Here is an 18,515-nt window from a genome sequence, read left to right as displayed (position 1 = left end):
AGGGGCAAGCTAGTGTGAAGATTAGTGTTAGGGTTGGTGTAAGAATTAAAAGAAGGGTTCATTTTGAGGCCTGAGTTACAGCAAGGGTCAGTGTGGGAGTTAGTGTTAGGCCGGGTACACACGAACAAACATGTACGATGAAAGCGGTCCGTCACATTGTTTTCACCGTACATGTCTGCCAGAGGGCTTCTGTACGATGGTTGTACACACCATCGTACAGAAGTCCGCGCGTAAACAATACGCGGGGCGTGTCCGCGTCGTCGCCGCGACGATGACGCGGCGATGACGCGGAGACGTGGGCGGGCCTGCCATTTAAAGGCTTCCACGCATGCGTCGAAGTCATTCGACGCATGCGAGGGACGGCGGGCGCCTGGACATGTACGGTAGGTCTGTACTGACGACCGTACATGTCCGAGCGGTCAGGATTCCAGCGGACGGTTTTAAAACACGTCCAGGAATATTTGCCCGCTGGGAAAAGGCCCGGCGGGCAAATGTTTGCTGGAATTCGGCCCGCTCGCGCCCACACACGACCGAACATGTATGCTGAAACTGGCCCGCGGACCAGTTTCAGCATACATGTTTGGTCGTGTGTACGGGGCCTTAGGATTACATAGAGGGTTAGTGTAAGTGGACTCTTAGGCCCCGTACACACATCCGAGAAACTCGACGGGCAAAACACATCGTTTTGCTCGTCGAGTTCCTTGTGAAGCCGCCGAGGATCTCGGCGAGCCAACTTTTCCCATTGACTAACGAGGAAATAGAGAACATGTTCTCCTTTTGGCCCGCCGAGATCCTCGTCGGTTTCCTCGGCGAAAAGTGTACACACGACCGGTTTTCTTGGCAGAATACGTCTCCCATCGAGTTTCTGGCTGAATTCTGCCGAGAAAACCGGTCGTGTGTACGGGGCCTCATGGTAGGACCTCCAAAACTCTTATGGGAGCTCTTTGCCAGAAACAATCAGCTGCAAGCTCTTGGTCCTAAACCTATGCTATACCTCCCAACCATCCCAGATTCACCGGGACTGTCCCGGTGTCCCGCCAGCATAGTCACCGCCACCCCCCAGTCACTCACCCGCTGGTTAGCTTTTCTGCCTGGGAAGAGGAGGGAGGCTAGGTCTGCTCCACCTCCTCTCCATGACCCCTTGTGTCATGCCACAACCCCCGGCGTGCAGCCAATGCCGTGACTGTGTACGGTTGTGTGAGAATTTTGAAGCAGTGCTCCTGATGATACTGCCTGAGCCCCTGGAGACCAGCCAACCTCATGTGAGTGAACTTTCCCCTCTCTCTCTTCCTTCCATCTAATCCTTCCTGCCTTCCATGTTCCATAGTGATCCTTCCTACCTTCCATGTGCCATAGTGATCCTTCCTGCCTTCCATGTGTCATAGTGTTCCTTCCTGCCTTCCATGTGTCATAGTGTTCCTTCCTGCCTTCCATGTGCCATAGTGTTCCTTTCTGCCTTCCATGTGCTATAGTGATCCTTCCTGCCTTCGATGTGTCATAGTGTGCCTTCCTGTCTTCCATGTGCCATAGTGATCCTTCCTGCCTTCCATGTGTCATAGTGTTCCTTCCTGCCTTTCATGCGGAATAGTGATCCTCCCTGTTTTCCATGTGCCATAGTGTTCCTTCCTGCCTTCCATGTACCATAGTGATCCTTCCAAGGGCCGTCTTTAATATGGTTTGGGCCCTGGGCAAACATTTTTTTTGGGCCCCCCTCTAGCTTATTTTGGGCCTGGCTGGTTCACATGTATGTTTTGGCGGTCCTCATTTGTGCAGGTACAGCAGCCCATTGATTTGAATGGGCTGCCAAGCCTTTGTTTCCTGCAGAAAAAAGGTGCATTCAGCATTTTAAAAATACAGCTGCCTTGAAATCCATTCTGCTTTTGCACCATGCTACTTACCTGCAGTTCTTGCACACACAAACGCACTGTGTTTTTAAAAGCGTGACCTAAACGTCTAAAAATGCAGCAAGTTTGACAGTGCGGGAACTGCAGATAAGTCACAGCAGACAGCAGAATGGACAGACAGTGCTGTATTTCAGTGCTTGATGGGCATAGGTGTGCCGTGTGCGCAGCTTATTACATGAGGCATGCGCTTTTCTTTGCAGGAAACGCAGGCATGGCGGCCCATTCAAATGAATGGGCTGCTGTGCCTGCGCAAATGTGGGCCGCCAAAACACATACATGTGAACCAGCCAGGCCCAAAATAAGCCCATCAAGCAGTTAAATACAGACAGTAATGCCATGTGCTCTGAGGCCTTACTCGGCCTGGACTGCAGGTCTGGTCTGTGATTTAAAGAGTTCCTCTATTTTACACATGGTATGGCATGGGGTCCCATGGTGCTAAAGCAGAATGGACAGACGGTGCTGTGACCCCATGCCATGCCATGTGTAAAATAGAGGAACTTTTTAAAACACTGACCAGACCTGCAGTGAATCATCAAATATTATAAAGACTTTGGGCACACTCTACAGAAAACTTATATTTACAATATAGATTAGCAAACAGTGACATACCTTGAGGTGCAGGACATGAAGAAGTCAGCCTTCGGGAAGAGCAAACTGGGGATGTTATAAAATCACATTCTAATTCACTTTTAAATACACGCAGGACCCAGTGGCAGGAAGGGAGAAGTGCACGTCTAAAGGGAAGCCAGGGGTGCTGTACATTTTAAAACACTGGGAAGGGAAGCAGTAGCGTGCCGCTGATGATTTTCAGCGCTGATTTGTGGGCAGCACAGGGGCTTAACGGGCGGCTCTGCTTTGGGCCCCCAACAGTGACAGGGCCCTGGGCAGCTGCCCCCCTTTGCCCTATGGTAAAGATGGCCCTGATCCTTCCTGCCTTCCATGTACCATAGTGATATTTCCTGTCTTCCATGTACCATAGTGATCCTTCCTGCATTCCATGTACCATAGTAATCCATCATGCCTTCCATTTTCCATAGTGATCCTTCCTGCCTTCCATTTGCCATAGTGATTCTTCCTGCCTCCCATGTACCATAGTAATCCTTCTACTATTCATATACCATAGTGATCCTTCTTGTCTTCCATACACCATAGTGTTCCTTCCTGCCTTCCATGTACCATAGTGATCCTTCTTGCCTTCCATATACCATAGAGATCCTTCCTGCCTTCCAAGTGCGATAGTGAGCCTTCCTGCCTTTAATGTGCGATAGTGATCCTTCCTTTCTTCCATATACCATAGTGATCCTTCCTGCCTTCAATGTGCGATAGTGATCCTTAGCATGCTGCAGTTTACTATCTCCCGGAAACATCCCTCATTCTCAAGTTCAAGGGGAGGTTTGCTATAGTATCAGTAAAATGATAGAGAGGGATGCTGAAATAGAATCAACCACCAAAATGATTTTTACTTTAGGAAATCTATAGTCTGCTATCGAAACCGGAATTATTATCGTTTGAAAACTTCGGCTCCACCTGCGTTCTCATGAATGAAGTATATTGTAAAATAATTAATGTGCAGCTGTTATATAAAGTTATAAAATCACTGTTGATGAAGATACAAAGATAAGTATTAGTTTGTGAAATACACGGCTTATTTACTTTCTACTTAACTTCTCTTTTTTTTTTTTTTGTAAATGGAAGCGATGAAGAAATGTCCATTATCCAGAAATTCATATTTTATGCAGTAAATAACTGAACAATCACGCAAAGTGCTTGCGGAGAAACGTGGAAACTAGGAATCCAGCCTAGCTATAATTTATACTAACACTTTCTGGGAGCTAGTCTTTGCTGGAAGGTAAGTGGTACCGAGAAGTGATTTTTGTGACTTTGACAAACTGTAATTACCAAATCACCATTCATTTATGCAAGACAGGAGATACATCTGTGGATAGCTGTCAATCCGGAGCAACTAGATCTGGGAGAATGTTAACCGTGGTATTAAAACATGGAGGGTTATTCATTAAAACATATATCAGAGCAGCAATAAAACATGTGCAAAGGGCAGAAACGCACAGCAGCCAATCCAAATCAAGATAGAATGGCATTTTGGTAATTTTTCATTTTTATTTATTTCAGTTTATAAACTTAAAACTTTTTTACCTCTTTTTTTGCGTACTTGTAAAAAAACTTTATTTTAGGTATAAACATTGGGGCAGATCCACGTACATTGGCGCATATTTGCGTCGGGCGTAGCGTATCTAAGATACACTACGCCGCTGTAACTTACTTTTGTTTTGGAATCCTCAAAGAATTTGCGCCGTAAGTTACGGCGGCGTAGTGTATCTTTGGCGGCGTAAGGGCGCGGAATTCAAATGGATGTGATGGGGGCGTGTTTTATGTAAATACGTCGTGACCCGACGTAAACAATGTTTTTTTTTTAACGGCGCATGCGCCGTCCGTGGGGGTATCCCAGTGCGCATGCTCGAAATTAAACTGGAACAAGCCAATGCTTACGACGGTGACGTCATTCTACGCAAATCCCTATTCGCGAACGACTTACGCAAACAACGTAAAAAATTACGTGGATCGCCGTAACTAGCTAATTTGCATACTCGATGTGGAATTCGATGGAAACGCCACCTAGCGGCCGCGGAAAAATGCACCTAAGATCCAACGGCGTACTTAGACGTACGCCTGTCGGATCGATCCCAGATGCCGTTGTATCTTGTTTTGTGGATACAAAACAAAGATACAACGCGGGAAATTTGAAATTACGTGGCGTATCAATAGATACGCCGGCGTAATTCTTTTATGGATCTGCCCCATTGAATTTAGGGTCTTTCATAAGTTGCTAGATTTTCTACAGCCCAACTGAAATTCCGCTTTTGTTTCCACTATTGCGACCTGAAAATTGTGTGATTTTGCCGCAATTTTGATGCAAATTGAAAAAATGCCTGTGTACTCTTGAGGTCTATGGATCTCAAGTCGTATCAAAGTGGGACCAAAGTAGTGCAGGGACTACTTTGAAGGCGGTGCGACCTGAAGTCGCACAGATATAAACAAGACTCATTGGAAATCATAGGGTACGACTTGTCATGCGACTTTGCAGTCCCAAGTCGCACTACTGGAAACTGAGCCTATAGGAAGCATGAGCTTTGCTGGTTGGAGAGCTCTAATTTTGGATAGAGGTGTGTTGGACCTTTGCAAAAAACGATGACTGCTCACTCAGGGAGCAAGAGTTCTTCTCTGCAGCATGCTGGCAGGGGACAGGCTTTTCTACTCCCACACATGCCAGGACGGACAGCCAGTACACACGGCTCAATGTGCCGTTTCTCCCTTCCCTCCAGGGGTGTACAGAGTGTGGCTGATTGAAAGCCCTCTTGATGATGGGTTCCTCTTTTCTGGGGAGATGGGAACCACTACAGAACCCTCCGGATCGTTTACCTGTTTTTAGAAAATTTCTGGCTATGAGATCACCTACTCCATTCCCTAGTGCAAACCATCCCCCAGAAGAAGACTACTACTGTTTAGGTCGAAACGCGTTGGCTGTTACACGGTTTAAACATTATTTAATGGAACGCTCTTTATATTTGTGTTTGCAGTACTGCACTATGGAATATGTGTTTTATTATTAGCCAGCATATATCCTTTAATAAGAACATGACATTGTGATTACACTAATAAAGAATCTTTTCTTTTTATATACAGTCAGGTCCATAAATATTGGAACATCGACACAATTCTAATCTTTTTGGCTCTATACACCACCACAATGGATTTGAAATTTGAGGGTATTTACATCCAAATCAGGTGAACGGTGTAGGAATTACACACTTTTTAAGGGACCAAAATTAATGGGACAGATTAACGATCATAAATCAAACTTTCACTTTTTAATACTTGGTTGCAAATCCTTTGCAGTCAATTACAGCTTGAAGTGTGGAACGCGATGACATCACCAGACGCTGGGTTTCATTCCTGGTGATGCTCTGCCAGGCCTCTACTGCAACTGTCTTCAGTTCCTGCTTGTTCTTGGGGCATTTTCCCTTCAGTTTTGTCTTCAGAAAGTGAAATGCATGCTCAATCGGATTCAGGTCAGGTGATTGACTTGGCTATTCCATAACATTCCACTTCTTTCCCTTAAAAAACTATTTGGTTGCTTTCGCAGTATGCTTCGGGTCATTGTCCATCTGCACTGTGAAGCGCCGTCCAATTCTGAAGCATTTGGCTGAATATGAGCCGATAATAATATTGCCCGAAACACTTCAGAATTCATCCTGCTGTCAGCAGTCACATCATCAATAAATACAAGAGAACCAGTTCCATTGGCAGCCATACATGCCCACGCCATGACACTGCCACCACCATGCTTCCCTGATGAGGTGGTATGCTTTGGATCATGAGCAGTTCCTTTCCTTCTCCATACTCTTCTCTTCCCATCACTCTGGTACAAGTTGATCTCGGTCTCATCTGTCCATAGGATGTTGTTCCAGAACTGTGAAGGCTTTTATAGATGTTGTTTGGCAAACTCTAATCTGGCCTTCCTGTTTTTGAGGCTCATCAATGGTTTACATCTTGTGGTGAACCCTCTGTATTCACTCTGGTGAAGTCTTCTCTTGATTGTTGACTGACACACATACACCTCCCTCCTGGAGAGTGTTCTTCATCTGGCCAACTGTTGTGAAGGGTGTTTCCTTCACCAGGGAAAGAATTCTTCGGTCATACTCCACAGTTGTTTTCTATGGTCTTCCGGGTCTTTTGGTGTTGCTGAGCTCACCGGTGCATTTTTTCATTTTAAGGATGTTCCAAAACAGTTGATTTGGCCACACCTAATGTTTTTGCTATCTCTCTGATGGCTTTTTTTTTTTTTTTTTAGCCTAATGATGGCTTACTCACTGATAGTGACAGCTCTTTGGATCTCATATTGAGAGTTGACAGCAACAGATTCCAGATGCAAATAGCACACTTGAAATGAACTCTGGACCTTTTATCTGCTCCTTGTAAATGGGATAATGAGGGATAACACACACCTGGCCATGGAACAGCTGAGCAGCCAATTGTCCCATTACTTTTGGTCCCTTAAAAAGTGGGAGGCACGTATACAAACTGTTGTAATCCCTAAACCGTTAATCTGATTTGGATGTAAATTACCTCAAATTAAAGCTGAAAGTCTGCAGTTAAAGCACATCTTGTTTGTTTCATTTCAAATCCATTGTGGTGGTGTAAAGAGCCAAAAAGATTAGAATTGTGTCGATGTCCCAATATTTATGGACCTGACTGTATCTACTTCAGTTTATTCTTTGACCTGTTATATTGCTGCTAAAAATATAGGGAAATTTCCCTATATAGGCTTTTCTACTCAGACTGTGGCTGCTTTCTACAGAAGACAAACTGTAAGGCTGGTTCAGCAGGGGCCGGATGAATTTCACCAGCACAGCCGGGAACATCAGCTGCCTCTCCACCTGCAAGCCTAAGGCCTCGTACACACGGCCGAGGAACTCGACGTGCCAAACACGTCGAGTTCCTCGGCCAGTTCAGCCCTGAAGCCGCCGAGGACCTCGGCGGGCCGAGAGCTCCCATAGAACAACGAGGAAATAGAGAACATGTTCTCTATTTCCTCGCCGAGGTCCTCGTCGGCTTCCTCGGCCGAAAGTGTACACACGACCAGTTTCCTCGGCAGAATTCAGCCAGAAACTCGGTCGGAAGCTGAATTCTGCCGAGGAAACTGGTCGTGTGTACGGGGCCTAACACCTTCCCCCAGGAGTGGATGAACCTCTTATACCTTCCTACATGCGCTGTGATCTCTAAGATCTTGTGAGTTACAAATTGTCTGTCCTATATTAAAAATGTTTTAACATTGCTGCACTTAGATGGCGCTGCTCTCTTTTGTGTTTTACTGTCTACAGAGCACCCTCTAGCTTGTTATGAGTCGGCAGCCATCCACAGTCACCCTATATGTGACCACCAACACGCCCTGTGCTGCATTTGAACTTTCATATATGGACTCCCTGCTATAGAGAGATGTTTAATTGCCCATTCTCTTCATCGAGCTGACAGAGCGCACTTGAGCATATGTATATAATACTTACTGTGCATGGTGTCTGCATCCAAGGTTCCCCATCTATCTGCATGGGAAGTGACTTGCTGGTCCTTCAAAAAAAAAAAATGTGGGTAACAGTTAGACAGGCAATTTGTTTTGTTATGAATTGAAATTCGGACAAAATTTTCAAATTTTATTTGGAGATTTGGATGTAACTGAATTTCCGAATCACAATAGTAACGAATTTCAAAGTATATTATAATATAGTATTACACATGTGCAATTCGTTTAGTTACAAATTATTTTTTTAACACATTTTGAAAAATGTGTTAATTTGGAAATATCCAAATTAATGAAAACCCGTTTAACAAATTTTTCCAAATATTCTAAAATTCATAAATTTGAATATTTGAAAATTCGGAAATTTGAAAATTCGCAAAAATCTGAAATTTGAAAGTCGAAAATCAAAAATCCGGAAATTCTAAAATTCTAAAATTCAGAAATCTGAAAATTTGAAAATACGAAAATAAGAATGAAAATTCAAGAACCTGTAAATGTCTTCTTATTTCAGAGAGGTTCTGGCTAGGCTAATGCTGATGAAGGAAAGAGTAACCTCTCTAAAACACATGGACAGTTACAGCTTCCTATGTAGATATGCATGCTTCGTCCAAAGACCACATGTAAGTGGAATTTATGTCAGTAAAGAAGCAGAAAAATCTGAACAAGATTTTGTGGTTAAATGTAACAAGTGTTCCTCCATGTAACACTGACTGTGGGCCATTACTATGGATACATTGTACCTCCAACTAAAGTTCCCTTAGGCTTCATGTACACATGTTGGGCCAGATTCACATAGAATTGCGGCCGTGTAACGTAAGCCGTTTACGTTACACCGCCGCAAGTTTTCAGTCTAAGTGCCCGATCCACAAAGCACTTACCTGGAAACTTGCGGCGGTGTATCGTAAACACGTCCGGCGCAAGCCCGCCCAATTCAAATGGGGCGGGTACCATTTAAATTAGGCGCGCTCCCGCGCCGGACGTACTGCGCATGCTCCGTTCGCAATTTTCCCGACGTGCTTTGTGCGAAATTACGGCGGCGCGACGTGTTTGTGAATCGCGACGTGCGTAACGTACTTACGCCGAAAAAAAAAATCAAAAGCGAAGCGGGAACGACGGGCATACTTTAACATGGTGGAGTAATTTTACACCATGTTAATAGCAGCCCTAACTTTGTGACGGGAAACTAAGACTTGCGCCGACGTAACGACGGGAAAAATCTTTGTGGATCGCCGCAACTGATAATTTGCATACCCGACGCTGGAATACAACACAAACTCCCCCCAGTGGCGGCCGAAGTATTGCATCCTAAGATCCGACGGTGTAAGTAAATTACACCTGTCGGATCTTAGGGGTATCTATGCGGAAATGATTCTATGAATCAGCCGCATAGATACAACAGCAGATACGACGGAGTATCAGGAGATACGCCGTCGTATCTGTTCTGTGAATCTGGCCCGTTGTTTTTACAACTGCTCCTAAATGATTAAACTTGACAGATAGTAAACCACGTTTAAAACATCCGTTTTACCGCGTTTACATGCCGCGTTTTGCTGCGTTTGCGTTTAGAAGCGTTTAAAAAAACAAATAATGTTTTTTTTTTTTTTTTAAATGGCCAAAATAAAAAACGCCTATAAATTAAATGCTGCTAAACGCGGGTTACTGCGTTTAGCCGCGTTTGGCGTCTGAAACGTGGAAATCTTCAGCGTTTGAACCCATTTTTTTGCTTTCAAAGAAACGCTGTTAAACGCAACTGCCAAAAAATGGCAATAAATGAGACTGTGTACATAGTCACATAGGATAACATTGAATGAGTTCAGGGGCATTTAAAAAAAGTGTCCAACTGCCTCTGAATGTACGTTTAGCAGCGTCCCGTGTACATGGCGTCTTACTGAAACAAATTCACCCCGGGTATATCTTGTGGCAAGACCCTGCTTGCTCTTGACCAGTGAGTTCGAAGGTCAGGAAGAGAGATGGCAAATGCATATCTACATGGGAACCTGCAACACGTTTCGAAGAGGTTCTGGCTGGGCTAATACCGATGAAGGAGAGAGTCACCTCTCTGAAATGTGTTGATCAATAGTTACAAGTTACTCTGTAGATATACATGCTCTGTATTTATTTTTGACCTGCAAACTCAATGATGCAATGAATTTATCTCAATAAGATATTGTGAGTAATGTAACAAGTGTTCCTACATGTGGCTCATTACTGTGGATCTCTTGATACACATAATCATCTTCTGGTGAGGAGTCTCATATTTGGTTAAGCCAATGGTCTGAAATGTCTTTCAACACCTATTGGGTGGAGCATCCGCCAACCGGACTGCCATGTAAAAATTTAATTACCCAGGTGTCCTTTCTTCTTTTCGGGAAGGTTATTTGTACCCGTTTGCCTTTGACTGAGCATTGTCTGAAAGTCTCTCTATCTGCTTTTGCACTGCAGCCATATAACCTCAGAGAAGAACTGTGCAAATTGCCTCCCAGCGGTGGGTTCTCTGCTAGAAGCAATCAGTCGCGATTACTGATTAATCTGTCAATTTAACAGCATGAAACTGTTATTACCGTATAACCACAGAAGAGCACTGCGCAAGTCTTCTCCCGGCACTCTTCAGCCCTGTGTAGATCTGACCCATCTCCATCGCACCTTCAAGTCCCACCACTTCCAGCAGCTGATCACTCAGATCTGAAATGACAACACAAATCAATTTAACCTCCTGATCACACGTAGAGTACCGTATATACTCGAGTATAAGCCGACCCAATATAAGCCGAGGCACCTAATTTTACCACAAAAAAATGGGAAAACATATTGACTCGAGTATAAGCCTAGGGTGTCCATCTGCATGCCTTACTGTGCCTCACTTTGCCTTACTGTGTCCATGTGCATGCCTCACTGTGTCCATGCCTCACTGTGCCCATGCCTCACTTGGCCTCACTGTGCCCATGCCTCACTTTGCCTCACTGTGTCCATGTGCATGCCTCACTGTGTTCATGCTTCACTGTGCCCATGCCTCACTGTGCCCATGCCTCACTTTGCCTCACTGTGTCCATGCCTCACTGTGCCCATGCCTCACTTTGCCTTACTGTGTCCATGTGCATGCCTCACTGTGCCCATGCCTCACTGTGTCCATGCCTCACTGTGTCCATGCCTCAGTGTGCCCATGCCTCACTGTGTCCATGACTAGACTTACGTTTTAACATGGGAGTATATAGAAGGGGTGCCTGGCTTTAAAAAAAATCGGTGCACACTTGTAGAGAAGAACTGGGGCTACATGTGTGCGAAAATTCGGCCGGTACCGGGTCCCCAAAGTTATCCGAGAAATGGCCGTTTAACATGGGAGTCTATGGAAGGGGTGCCCGAATAAGCACCGTTGGGGCTGCACTGATATTTAGGACACTGATAATAAGTGCCCTGGTTATCATTGTAGATATCATCTTTCACACAAGCGGGTTACTGGCTCTCCTCTCCTCAGTCTGTGGCAACATGAGAAAAGAAATACTGTGTTTACATCGTGATCAGCTGTGACTGGACCTTTACCCCAATCTGTTATAATGCATGAATCTATCTATGGTGATAGACAGGTGGCAGGAGAGGGGGCGGCGCCCACTGGGCTGTGCAAATGTACTGGGCTGTGCAAATGTCTTGTGATATAAAAAATTGCAACCGACACCATTTTTAGTCTCCGGGACCCCTGCTATCAGAAAATGTTTTAGGGTTCAAAGTAATTTTCTAGCGAAAAATTCGATTTTTACATATGCGTAAAAAATAAAAATAAATCCCCCGGGACACCACGTAGGGTAAAGAATCTCAGGGTCGTTTATTTTTTTTATTTTGCTACATTGCAACTGGTGCAAGCCTGATGCTCATTTGAAGGTCACGCCGACTATTTCTATATGGAGCATAGGCGTGCACAGGGGGTGTGCCGGGTGTGCCTAATCACACCCTAATCACCCTGTGAAGCGCAGATTCCACCTGCTGATATTTCGCCAAAGCTTCTAAGAATTTTTTAAAAAAATATAAAAAAATATTAATAAAATTGTAAAAAAAAAAAATACAAAATAATAATAATAAACAACTGACATCATCCACTATCCTATTACATTTAAAAAATTGTTACATTTATTTAGAGTGTGTGTGTGTATATATATATATATATATATATATATATATATATATATGTGGACGCATATGTGTTTGCGTTTTGGGGTGCACACCCTAATGCGATAGGCTGCGCACACCTATGATAAGGAGTTTTGTAAATAGACAATATAGTAGATCAGAAAAAAAGAAAGAAAGTATATCAGGAAAATCATGATGTGCATCCAATGAGGGATGATGTGACGGGTCCTCTAGGCTTGGGGGGGCTCTGTAGCACATTCACAGACTGTTGCTAGAAGGGGGGGGGATTGCATTGCGGAGATCTGGGGAACGATTGGGGATTCCACGCTCAGTGAGTGGATACAACGCCTGGGAATGTTTTCACAGGTCTGCGTGTCTCCTGCCCTCTTCCATAAACTCAGCTACTTCACGTGTCTCCTCCTATGAATGCATTGAGTACACAGAGGCAGCTCTCATGAATGAAGACTGAAGTCAGCACATTGTGAATGGCGCACACAGCGCAGCTGACCCCGTGCACTCGCTCTCTCTGCTCAGGATAAAAGTCACTGGGGAACCAGGCGGCCCACTTCCTTCAGCTGCTCCGCCGCCTATTCCACTTCCACTGAATGTATCCGTTCATCAGATACGAGACGCATCACCGAAGATGGGGGGAGGGGAGAAAACATAGAAATTATACCCCGTTTTCACCCCCTATATCATGGAAAGTAACCCATCATTTCATGCTGAAAGTAAAGTGACACTAAGCAATATCCTTATTCCTCAAAAATAATTCAAACACATCTGCCCGGATTCACATACATCGGCACATATTTATGCCGCCGTAGCGTATCTCCTTTACGCTACGCCGACGCAGCGCAGAGAGGCAAGCACTGTATTCACAAAGCCAGTGCTGCCAAATCCTAGGCGTAAGCCAGCATAGGTGGAAGTGGCGTGAGCCATGCAAATGAGGCGTGACCCCATGCAAATGATGGGCCGAGCGCCAGACAGATATGTATAACGAACGGCGCATGCACCGTCCCGTGGACGCATCCCAGTGCGCATGCTCAGAATCACGTCGGAACTACTCCCTAAGATACGCCGGATCACTGCCTACGGTGTGAAAGTAACCTACGCCTTGCCCTATTCACGTCCTACGTAAACAACGTAAAATACATCGGCTTGTGTTCCCTGCTGCAGCCATTTGCATGGATGCTGCTGAGTTACACGCCGGACGTATGACTTTACGCATACTACGTCGGACAGACGTACGTTCGGAAATCGGCGTATCTCCCTCGTTTGCATATGTGAATAGAAAATCAATGGGTGCGCCAAATGCGTCCAGCGTAAATATGCGCCCACGATACGCCGGCGTAGGAAAGTTACGTCGGTCGGATGAAGCCTATTTTCAGGCGTATAGATACGACGGCGCATATTTGCACTTACGCGGCGATATGGAGATACGTTGGCGTAAGTGCTTTGTGTATCCGGGCCATCCACTACTTAATAGTCCTCTCTAATCCATCATAGCAATCAATCTACTTTCCTACCATTGTATTTTCAATCCAGACTGATCAGAATAATTTAACCACCTGACCTCCAGTAGATTTACCCCCCCCCCCCCTTAATGACCAGCCCATTTTTGACGATACAAAACTGCGTTATTGACAATTGCGACGCTGTACCCAAATTAAATTGATGTCCTTTTTTTCCCTCAAATATAACTTTCCTTTGGTGGTATTTGATCACCTCTGCGGTTTTAATTTTTTGCGCTACAAACAAAAAGACTGACAATTTTGAAAAAAATAAATATTCAGCGCCAGATCCACATAGATAGGCTTAAAATTAAGCAGGCACAGCGTAGCGTAGTTACGCTACGCTGCCGCAACTTTGAGAGGCAAGTGCTGTATTCACAAAGCACTTGCGTCTAAAGTTACGGCGTAAGCGCGCCTAAATCAAATGATGAACAGGGGGGCGTGTTTCATGTAAACTAAGCATGACCCCACGTAAATGACGCTTTTTTTCGAAACGGCGTATGCGCGCGCATGCTCAGTATCACGTTGAATTTTCAAATTAAATTACGCCCGCTCAATGCCTAGATGACGTGAACGTAATTTACGCAAAGCCCTATTCGCGAACGTTTTACGCAAACGACGGAAAATTCTACGCTGGCACGATGTCTGAATACAAAACAAAACAAAGATACGCCGGCGCATCGTAGAACTTACGCGGCGTATCGATAGATTCGCCGCTGTAAGTTCTTTGTGGATCTGGGCCATATTTTTTTACTTTCTGCTATAACCACTTAAGAATGTACCCCCTTCCTGACCAGAGCACTTTTTGCGATTCGGCACTGCATGGGCACTGGGCATTCTGTGATTATAAAATACCACATATTGCCAGGTACTTTTATAGCGCTGTCAGTTTACGTAGCGCTTTACATACACAATATTTTCAAAAGTATTGGGTCACCTGCCTTTACCACCTTCTTGACCAGAGCACTTTTTGCGATTCGGCACTGCGTCGATTTAACTGACAATTGCACGGTCGTGCGACGTGGCTTCAAGACCCTTCTAAACAGGGTCTGAACAGGGTCGTGGTTGAGTTCCTGCACCTATTTTCTGAGAAAAAAAGCTCTGTGTATATATATATATATATAAAATATATTTTCCTCAGTTTAGGCCGATACGTATTCTTCTACATATTTTTGGTAAAAAAATCGCAATAAGCGTTTATTGATTGGTTAGCGCAAAAGTTTTAGCGTCTACAAAATAGGGGATAGTTTTATGGCATTTTTATTATTATTATTTTTTTTTACTGGTTATGGCGGAGATCTGCGACTTTTATCATGACTGTGACATTATGGCGGACAAATCGGACACTTTTGACACTATTTTGGGACTATTTGGGAAATGCAGCGATCAGTGTTATAAAAATGCACTTATTACTGTGTAAATGACACTGGCAGCAAAGCCAGTAGGGCGGCAAGGAAGGGGTTAAGTATGTCCTAGGGAATGATTCTAATGCCCTGTACATATGTTTTTTCCGTCTAAATTCCGACAGAATTCCACTCAAGCTGTCTTGCATACATACGGTCACACCAAATTCCAACCGTCAAGAACGCAGTGACGTACGACACTACGACGAGTCGAGAAAAATTAAGTTCAATGCTTCAGAGCATGCGTCAAATTGATTCCAAGCATGCGTGGTTTTAAGTGCGTCGGAATTCCATACAGACGAGTGGATTTTCCAATAGGAAATTTTTCTGTCGGAAAAATAGAGAACATGGGCCAGATTCACAAAAAAGATACGACGGCGTATCTCCTGATACGCCGTCGTATCTCTGTGATCCACCCGTCCTAACTATGCGGCTGATTCATAGAATTAGGTTACGCATAGATAGCCTTAAGATCCGACAGGTGTAAGTGACTTACACCGTCAGATCTTAGGCTGCAATTCTAAGCCGGCCGCTAGGTGGCGATTCCATTGCGGTCAGCGTAGAATATGCAAATGACTACTTACGGCGATCCACGAAGATACGCACATTCGTCGCAATCTCTTACGTCGCCGCTAGTCGTTTTTTCCCGTCGCAAAGTTAGGCCTGCTTTAACATGCCTTATCTTTAGAACAGCCATGTTAAAGTATGGCCGTCGTTCCCGCGTCAAATTTAAATTTTTTTTGTTTTTTGCGCAAGACGTCCGGGAATACGAAACGCCGTAACACATGCCGGCGTTCAGAAAAAAGGTTGGGGCGCCGTAATTTTGCGCAAAGCACGTCGGGAAATTTCCTAACGGAGCATGCGCAGAACGTTCAGCGAGGGAACGCACCTAATTTAAATGGTGCCCGCTCCATTTGAATTAGGCAGGCTTGCGCCGAGCGGATTTACGTTACACCGCCGCAAGTTTACAGGTAAGAGCTTTGTGAATCGGGCACTTATGCTGTAAACCTGCGGCGGTGTAACGTAAATGGGATACGTTACGCCGCCGCAGCGTAACGTAATTCTCTCTGAATCTGGCCCCATGTTCGCTATCTAAGTCCGTCGGAATCTCCGATGGAAAAAGTTTGATGGGGTATACACACGGTCAGAATATTCGATGAAAATCTCCCATCTGAGTTTTACCATCGAAAAATCCGACCGTGGCATTAACTGTGGGGGGGATGGGCTACATGTGACACAACATTGATCACTGCTCCTGAGCATTAGATCACTGTCCTGTCACAAGTCAGAACAGGGAAATGCCTTGTTTACATAGGCATCTCGCCGCACTGCCTCTCCGTGACACCATCGCGGGACACCGGCGGACATCAAGTCCGCAGGTCCCGTGGGCACAGTCACGAAGCCCGCTGGTGCAGATTCAAAGCAACGTACGTATATGTGCGTTAGGCAGTCGGCAAGTGGTTAATATGGTGGGGCACCAAAGAAAAAAAAAAAACGGTTATCTGTAAAAACAAATTTTTGATAGGAAGAAAAATTATTCCTCGGTGACTAATTTGAAATCTCGGGACAGAAGTAGCATATTGAGAACTTCTAATGCCGTTGACAATGAGTATTCTAACAATTTCTAAGGGCACAATGTGAACCCAATTTGACAGAATACAAATATGTGACGTGGTGTTTTTTTTCGCAGAGAAGCACATCTGTAAGCGACAATGCGGGCCTCCTCCCAGCTGGACACTTTCATAATGAAATGAACCAATTTGTCTAAATTTTATGCAGATTTTTTCGGGATCTGAAGGGAAGGCTGGAAGAGATGCTGTTGTCTCTTCCAGCGTGTAACGTGGACAACTTGCCCCGTCGACAATTTGCATGGAAAATTACGATTATGCAGGACGGCTTTATTGAATCGAGAGCCTGATAAAGACGTTAGTATTCTGGAAGACGAGGCCCAAAAAAAGTTTGTATCCAAAAGTTGGCTTTATAAGCTAGATAGTATTATGTAGATTCAGGTACGTTCGCGTAACTTTGCGGCGGCGTAGCTTAAGGAATTTAAGCTACGCCGCCGTAAGTTAGCGAGGCAAGTACATGATTCACAATGTACTTGCCTGCTAAATTACGTTGGCGTAGCCTGAATCGGCGGGCGTAAGGGCACCTAATTCAAATGTGTTTGAGGGGGGCGTGTTTTATGTTAATGGCGCTTGACCTCACGTTTTTTACGATTTTTTATTACTGCGCATGCGCCAGGCGCCTACATTTCCCAGTGTGCATTGCGGCTAAGTACGCCGCACAGGCCTATTGATTTTGACGTGGACGAAAACTACGTAAATCCCAAATTCACGGACGACTTACGCAAACGACGTAAAAAATTCGAATTTTGACGCGGGAACGGCGGCCATACTTGACATTACTATTCCAACTAGGGCCTAGCTCTAACTTTACGTGGCCTATCTCTTACGTAAACGGCGTAAAAGTACTGCGTCGGCCAGGCGTAGGTTCGTGAATCGGCGTATCTCCTCATTTACATATTCTACGCCGACCGCAATGGAAGCGCCACCTAGCGGCCATCCAAAATATGGCAATCTAAGATAGGACGGCGCAAGCCGTCGTATCTTAGATATGTTTAAGCGTATCTCTGTTTGAGCATACGCTTAAACATAAGTCAGCGTAGATTCGGAGTTAGGTCGGCTTATCTACTGATAAGCCGGCCTAACTCTTTCTGAATCTACCTATTTGTTTTCATATAAGAACTTGAATTAACCTTTCCATGAGGTCATTGATGTGCAGATGTCCCAACCTACCGTATTTATCTGCGTATACCGCGCACTTTTCTCCCCTTAAAATCAGGGGGAAATCGTGGGTGCGCAATATACGCCGATCCCCGCTGTCTCTCCGAGAGCCGAGCCGAGTGTACTGCGCACTCGGCTAGGCTCGGCCATGCTCGGCTCCGCCCGCAGCCACGCGAGAGGAGCCGAACACACAGGAAATCCGGCTCCTCTCGCCTCGCGCCAAAATCCAAAAATGAACACTGGACACGCTCACCTGGATGGAGGCCGCAGACGGACGGGCTGGACGGAGACGGACACCTGGATGGAGGCCGCAGACGGACACGCTGGATGGAGATGGACACCTGGATGGAGGCCGCAGACGGACACGCTGGACGGAGACGGACACCTGGATGGAGGCCGCAGACGGACACGCTGGACGGAGACGGACACCTGGATGGAGGCCGCAGACGGACACGCTGGACGGAGACGGACACCTGGATGGAGGCCGCAGACGGACACGCTGGACGGAGACGGACACCTGGATGGAGGCCGCAGACGGACACGCTGGACAGAGACGGACACCTGGATGGAGGCCGCAGACGGACACGCTGGACGGAGACGGACACCTGGATGGAGGCCGCAGACGGACACGCTGGACGGAGACCGCAGACGGACACGCTGGACGGAGACCGCAGACGGACACGCTGGACGGAGACCGC

The 18,515-nt window shown here is 45.5% G+C and overlaps 1 protein-coding gene across 1 annotated transcript in view; it reads right to left on the bottom strand.

The window, feature by feature from the left end:
* The window catches only part of DGKB (diacylglycerol kinase beta), a 664,259-nt gene that overhangs the window by 32,212 nt on the left and 613,532 nt on the right, over nt 1-18,515 (bottom strand). The window contains exons 24-25 of the mRNA XM_040352255.1: nt 10,560-10,680; nt 7,988-8,048 (exon numbers count right to left, since the gene is read on the bottom strand). Of these exons, the coding sequence (XP_040208189.1) occupies nt 7,988-8,048; nt 10,560-10,680 (182 nt within the window). The remainder of the gene's footprint in view (nt 1-7,987; nt 8,049-10,559; nt 10,681-18,515) is intronic.

This window comes from Rana temporaria, chromosome 5 (assembly GCF_905171775.1).
Source record: "Rana temporaria chromosome 5, aRanTem1.1, whole genome shotgun sequence".
Classification (NCBI taxonomy): Eukaryota; Metazoa; Chordata; class Amphibia; order Anura; family Ranidae; genus Rana; species Rana temporaria.
This window is presented reverse-complemented; position numbering and strand designations above follow the sequence as displayed.